Source organism: Rutidosis leptorrhynchoides, chromosome 3 (assembly GCF_046630445.1).
Source record: "Rutidosis leptorrhynchoides isolate AG116_Rl617_1_P2 chromosome 3, CSIRO_AGI_Rlap_v1, whole genome shotgun sequence".
In the NCBI taxonomy this organism is placed as follows: Eukaryota; Viridiplantae; Streptophyta; class Magnoliopsida; order Asterales; family Asteraceae; genus Rutidosis; species Rutidosis leptorrhynchoides.
Window position 1 is genome coordinate 447,252,980 of NC_092335.1, and position 7,196 is coordinate 447,260,175.

Below are 7,196 nucleotides of genomic sequence, written 5' to 3' on the forward strand. Positions count from 1 at the left end.
ATCTCGAATGACAAGACACCTTCGGGAGTCTTGCTCCTTGTTCTCTTTAAGGGTAATCTTAGGATTTTCAGCATAATCTGAAACTAAAATTTATGCGCCGCCAAATGTTAGTCCATTTGGCGGCGCTTATTAATGAGTTAAAATTTGTATTATGTGAAGTGATACTAGTTTCAAAATTATATGTGTTATACATAATGATAATCCGAGTGAAATAATAGGCCTTAGTACTATATATATCATGCTAGATCATGCTTAAATAAAAATAATAGTAAGAAAGAAATTCAAACATTTAAAAAGAACATTCAAATGAGTAAAATACCATTTTCGTCATCTGGACAACCTCGAATGGCAAGACACCTTCAGGGAGTCTTGCTCATTATTCTCATTTAGGGTGATCTTAAGAAATTCAACACAATTTGAACCCGAAATGTTACACCATCTGGTGGCGCATATTAATGAGTAAAACTTTGTATTCAATGAAGTGATATTAGTATCAAAATTATATGTATTATACATAATTACAATGTGAGTAAAATAATATGCGTTAAAACTATTAATACCATGCTAAGTCTTGCTTAAACAAAAAAATAATATGATAGAAATTCAAAACGTTAAAAAGAACATTGAAATGAGAAAAATATCACTTTCGTCATTTAGACAACCTCAAAAGGCAAGTCACCTTCAGGAAGTCTTGCTCATAGTTCTATTTTAAGGTGATTTTAGGAATTTTAGTACAATCTGAAACCAAAAATAGTGCACCGCCAAATGTTACACCATGTGGTGGCGCATATTAATGAGTTAAAATTTGTATTTGGTGAAATTATATTAGTTTCAAAAGTATATGCGTTATACATAATTATAACGTGAGTGAAATAATAGGCCTTAAAATTATTTATACCATGCTAAGTTATGCTTAAAAAAAAATAATAATATGATAGAAATTCAAAACGTTTAAAAAGAACATTAAAACGAGTAAAATTTCATTTTCGTCATCTAGACAACCTCGAATGGTGATTTCAGTAATTTCAGCATAATCTGAAACAGAAAAAACTATATGCCGCCCACGTTAATCCATTTGGAGGCTCATATTAATGAGTATAATTTGTATTTAGTAAAATGATTTTATTTTCAAAATTATATGCAATGTGAGTGAAATAATAAGAATTAAAACTAATTATACGATGCAAAGTCATGCTTAAACAAAAATAATAATATGATAGAAATTCAAAACGTCTAAAAAGAACATTAAAATGAGTAAAATACTATTTTCTTCATCTAGACGAGCTCTAATGACAAGACATCTTCAGGAAGTCTTGTTCCTTTTTCTCTTTAACGATGACCTTAGGAATTTCAGCATATATTCTGATACTGAAAATTATGCACAACCAAATGTTACTCCATTTGGCAGTGCATACTAATGAGTTAAAATTTGTGTTTAGTGAAGTGATATTAGTTTCAAAATTGTATGCGTTACACATAATTACAATGTGAGTGAAATAATAGGCCTTAAAACTATTTATACCATGCTAAGTCATGCTTAAACAAAAATAATAATATGATTGAAATTCAAAATGTTTAAAAAGAACATTAAAATGAGTAAAATATCATTTTCGTCATCTAGATGACCTCGACTGGCAAGATACCTTCACGGAGTCTTACTCCTTGTTCTCTTTTAGGGTGATTTTAGCAATTTCAGTATAATTTGAAATCGAAAATTATGCGCCTCCAAATGTTATTCCATTTGGAGGCAAATATTAATGAGTTAAAATATGTATTATGTAAAATGATATTAGTTGCTAAGTAATATCATTTTTCCAAAAATAATTTGTATGGATATGTTCACCCCTGTTAGTGAGCCGTTTGGTTTGGTTGGTCTAGTTGGATTAAGACTCGTTGCTGGATTCTTTTTGTATCGGTTGTACTGATTGATCTTCGAATCTATTCTAATGCTATCGTTATTTTGCCAAAAAAATGATATTAGTTTCAAAATTATATGCACTATACATAATTTAAATTTTAGTGAAATAATAAGCCTTAAAACTATTTATACGATGCTAAGTAATGTTTAAAAAAAAATATTATAGAAATTCAAACGTATAAAAATAACATTAAGATGAGTAAAATACCATTTTTGTGTAGACCTCGATTGACAAGACACCTTCAGGGAGTCTTGCTCCTTGTTCTCTTTAAGGGTGATCTTAGGATTTTCAGCATAATCTGAAACTAAAATTTATGCGCCGCCAAATGTTACTCGATTTAGCGGCGCATACTAATGAGTTTAAATTTGTGTTTAGTGAAGTAATATTAGTTTCAAAATTATATGCGTTATACATAATTACAATGTGAGTGAATTAGTAGGCTTTAAAACTATTTATACCATGCTAAGTCATGCTTAAACAAAAATAATAATATGATAGAAATTCAAAATGTTTAAAAAGAACATTAAAATGAGTAAAATATCATTTTCGTCATCTACACGACCTCGACTGGCAAGACACTTTCACGGAGTCTTGCTCCTTGTTCTCATTTAGGGTGATTTTATCAATTTTAGTGTAATTTAAAATCGAAAATTATACGTCTCCAAATGTTACACCATTTAGCGGTGCATATTAATGAGTTAAAATTTGTATTTTATAAAATGATATTGGTTTGAAAATTATATGTGTTATACATAATTTTAAATTGAGTTAAATAATGACAAAATCGCACGGTTGGTCCTTCATCTTTGTCTAAAAATACATAGGTAACCTTAATCAATTTTTTTGACCTAGGTGACCTTTAACTTTCAACTAATTGACAAGGATGACCTTGTGGGTAACTGTCGTGATCTTTCAGTCGTTAAGTTCAGTCTTGTTATTAGCATGTGAGGGAAAATTAGTCCACTCCTATTTTAATTATACTTTTGAAAATCTACGTAACTCTTCAAAGCAAAAAATGAAATCGGACATTCATTCCCAATTGCAAAACCCTAATTTCAATTGAACACCAACAATTGATTTCCAAGATGGTTCGATGTTTGTGTGGTTGTATTGTTGTTCTTACGACATCGTGGACATACAAAAATACAGGTAGTAGGTTTTATGGATGTCCAATTGAGGTATAGTAATCCCTAGATTCGTTTTTGTTCAATTTTATCAAGATAATTATATCGTGCAACTGTTTGATGTTTCAGGAATCTAGGTATAGATTTGTTGGTTGGTATGATATACCAATTTTAGTTCGTGCAAGGACTGTTAAAATCAAGAAATAAGAAGTAATGCAATAGCAAAAAATTCACAAAGACACAATCTTGAAGATTATGTCGTTTTTGAGTTGGTTAGGGTTAGCTATGTATGTGAAATGTTTTTAAGCTGATTAATGACTTGAAGTTCATGTAACAGTTCTAAGTACTCTGGTTTGTAATATAAATTGAATCTTACGTAAGTGTTTCATAATGAATGAATATTTTGGTTTTGATTAATTGTGAATCAGATTATAGGAATTGTTATGTGATACAAGACGTAAACTTTCTTTTATTTCTTTTGTTGAATCAGATTACATGATGTTAACAGTAAGTGATACATGTTGATTGTATATATACAAGACTTCAACTTTCTTTTGTTGAATCAGGTTACTAGATTTTACTTGGAACTGGCACATGTTGACCCATGTTGACACATATTCCTACCATTGAATAAACAAAAGAAAGCTTAAGTCTTATATAATGGTTAAATTAGTTAGGTTTTTTGTAAGGTGTCAAAATGAGTAACAAAAGAAAGTTTAAGTCTTGTATGACCCATGTTGACACCTTATAAAAACCTAACTAATTTTATAATTAATTTTAAAGAATAGTGGTAAATATAGTTTGGTTTTACACGATTTGCATCAAAAGTCAAAACATAAAACTTGGTTTAACAAAATGTTAAATGCATTTTTGACAAACTTTAAAGTGACTTGACATAATGTACCACAATTTAGTACCACAATTTAGTGCCATTTGAATGACAAATTATTACTTGTATTGACAAAATGTCAAAGGATACACATAGTGATACACAAAATGACCCATTATGACACAGTGCCATTTTAATACGGACCCAATTTCCCATTAGACACAGACCTATATTGACACCTCAGTTGACTAGTTTTGAATACTTTGACAAAATGTCAAATGATACACAACTGATACACAAATGATACACAAAATGACACAAACCCATTTGACTTGTTTTCCAATAGTATATCAGTTGACCTATTTAAACCTTGTTTTTTTTTTCGTTTGGACCTGTTATAACCTCTTGTTTAGCAGTAAACATGTTGACCTGTTAAGACCTAAAAAAAAAAATTCGTTTGGACCTGTTATAACCTCTTGTTTAGCAGTAAACCTGTTGACCTGTTAAGACAAATAAAAAATAAAAAATTTTGTTTGGACCTGTTATAACCTCTTGTTTAGCAGTAAACCTGTTGACCTGTTTAGACCTTAAAAAAAAAAAAAAATGAGCTGTTGTCTAACATTATATCTGTGGAACTGTTTTTACCAAAGTCTAATCCAACTGTTTTGACCTAATGACCAAATACAGTTTTCATCAATACAATATTTATTCAGCAAATTAAACAATATTCAAGAATAGACATGATGATGGAACAATAATCAAAAATAGTCAACAAAAGTCAATATAATGAAATAAAAGTCATTACACAATCTTCATAGCAGATGCAAATAACATGTTCAAAGGACATGTTCTACTAAAACAAAATACTTACCCAAAAAAAAACTTAAAAAACATAAGGAACAAACTACTTGGCCATTGATTTCCTCTTTGATCCACTCGCTTGATCTACTTTGACACCACCATTTGTGCAACCCCTCCGATTATGTCCAAAACCCTTACAAATTCCACACTGAATAACTTGACCCTTCTTTGACAACTTTCCAGCAGACACTATCTCATCATTCTCATGCAGTCCCTTTCTTCTACTCTTCTTCGGTCTCCCAGCAGTGGCAATTTTTAAAGGTGGAAGTATTGGTATTTTCACAGTTGACTTAGGCCACAAGTTCCTTCCATTTACTGGTTTAATAGTGTACTCGTAAGTGTCACACCATCTTTTTAGGTGATGAACTTGGTGAACCCAGCCTCTAGTCTTGGAAGTTTAGGATCATTTGCCCTCATATTCCAAATACAAGCAATGGCATGTTTACAAGGCATACCCGTTAGTTCCCACTTTCTGCAAGCACATGTCTCTTGACTCATGTCAACCACAACTTGATCATTATGTGGGCCATTAACCTGGAACATCCCACTACCATTATATACCGCAGTATACTTGTTTTCTTCTTTTTTGATGCCTTCAAACACTTTAGTTGCTTTAGGAGTTAAAAGTCCCTCAGATTTCATTATCTTTTTATTCACTATATCAATTCTTTTCATTAAGTACTCCCTAATGAACTCCAAACAAGTAATAATAGGCTTATCTCTCCCATCAACTATCCACCTATTAAAATATTCACACATGTTGCTCAGTAGCACATCAGAAACTGCCTTGCCTGTAAAACCATAATTAAAAACAAATATTTCATGTTGTTTATAATTAAAATTGTGATAAAAAACAGAATGACAGTTGTGTATACCTGTGAAATGACTTCTGGACCATTGTTGGGGTGGAATATCTGCTAAATACTTCCAAGCAGATGGATCAAAAGCTTTAAGATCCAACATATTCTTTTCAAATTGAGGTACTGTTGTAGAAGCAGCACACTTCCAAAGGTGTTGCTTGTATGCAAGTCCCCTCCATGACTTAGATTTCATGTTTTCATGCATATGTCTCAAACAAAACCTATGTTCTGCACAAGGGAACATCCTCTCCACAGCTTGCAAAAGTCCCTAACAAATTACATTAGACACAATTAATAACAAAAAATACATTCAAACCAAATGACAACAACAATAAAAATACCTTTTGTCTATCACTTATAAAAGTGAAATTGGACATTCTGGTAAGATTCAAATCATCACCCAAACACTCTAAAAACCAACTCCACGAGTTATAGTTTTCTGCTTCTATCATAGCATATGCCAAAGGGTAAATACCATTGTTTGAATCCACTCCAACAGCACTTAAAATCTGTCCTCTTGCTGGTTCTTTCATAAATGCCCCATCCAAACCTAGTAAATCCCTAGATAATGTTTTAAATCCATCTTTTAATGGACCTAAACACACATAACATCTCATAAAAATCCTAGTGGGTGCATCTTCATGACATGGCTCATTTAACACCTTCACAGTACTACCAGGATTGCTTCTTATAAGTTCTTCAAAGTAATCCCTTAACTCACCATATTGTCTTGCATAGTCACCTTCAACAGCTTTCTTAGCTGCTTTTTTTGCCCTATATGCCTTTGTTTTTGAGATATCCAACTCATATTCTTGCTCATACTGCACTTTAATTGCTGATGGTGGAATTTTAGGATTTGATGGAATCTGGTGAACCACTTTAGAAGCAAGGAATTGGTAAGTACATTGTTTGATCTTTCTTGAAGTATGACACTGATGTGCAAGATGAAATGTCTTAACTTTCCAAGTCTCATTGTTACCAGGTTTTGATACATATAGTTTACATTCACAATCAAGTTTCAAATTCCTTTTTTCCATGTCTTCTTTTTGTCATCAGTATCAACAACCCTTTTACCTTTGTTGTTGTCATCATTTTTAACAACCATTTTACCCTTCTTTTTTTCTTTAAGTTTTGCTACCACATCTTCATCACATTCTCCTACACAACCAACTTGTAATCTGTTTCCCTCATTTTTGATAAACACAAGTTGCCTCTTAGTTTCAACTGCATGCCTACTCACTAATGCTTTAATCTCATCTCTTGTACCAAACTCTTGGCCAACATAAAAGTAAGTATTGCTAACATTTTCATCACCTTTTTCTTGTAGTTGAGCTTCCTTAATTTTTTTTTCTTTCTAAATCTCTCATCATCTCCTCCATCATCTTGATCACTCTCAAACTCATCATTGTTCAACTCATCAACTTCAATGGATTTATCATTTGAGTGAATTTCTTGAACCTTTTGCCTACCATTACCCATGAACTCAACATCCTTATCTATTGAAAAATGAAATTCATACATGTCTATTTCATCATCTTCAAATCTATTATCTTCATCCACTAGGTAGTCCTCATCATCATTATCAGATCCTTCATTAGTGACA

The 7,196-nt window shown here is 31.7% G+C and overlaps 1 protein-coding gene across 1 annotated transcript; it reads right to left on the reverse strand.

The window, feature by feature from the left end:
- Positions 1-3,534: 3,534 nt before the first annotated feature.
- LOC139901531 (uncharacterized) lies at positions 3,535-6,630 on the reverse strand. The gene is made up of 8 exons (XM_071884230.1): positions 5,935-6,630; positions 5,609-5,861; positions 5,189-5,524; positions 4,781-5,048; positions 4,422-4,458; positions 4,346-4,372; positions 4,242-4,301; positions 3,535-3,663 (listed from the first exon to the last, which is right to left on the reverse strand). Exons 1-8 carry the CDS (start codon positions 6,628-6,630, stop codon positions 3,535-3,537), a joined length of 1,806 nt encoding a protein of 601 aa, XP_071740331.1.
- Positions 6,631-7,196: the final 566 nt, after the last annotated feature.

Bases quoted from the DNA above. Each gene is read 5' to 3' on its own strand.
- LOC139901531 (XM_071884230.1), bottom strand. From the start codon at position 6,630: ATGGAAAAAAGGAATTTGAAACTTGATTGTGAATGTAAACTATATGTA. The intron at 4,459-4,780 runs GTAGTTTGTTCC...TTTTTTTTTAAG, and splicing joins AAGAGGAAATCAATGGCCAA to GTCTAAACAGGTCAACAGGT. The intron at 4,302-4,345 runs GTTATAACAGGT...AGGTCTTAACAG, and splicing joins GGTTTACTGCTAAACAAGAG to GTCAACATGTTTACTGCTAA.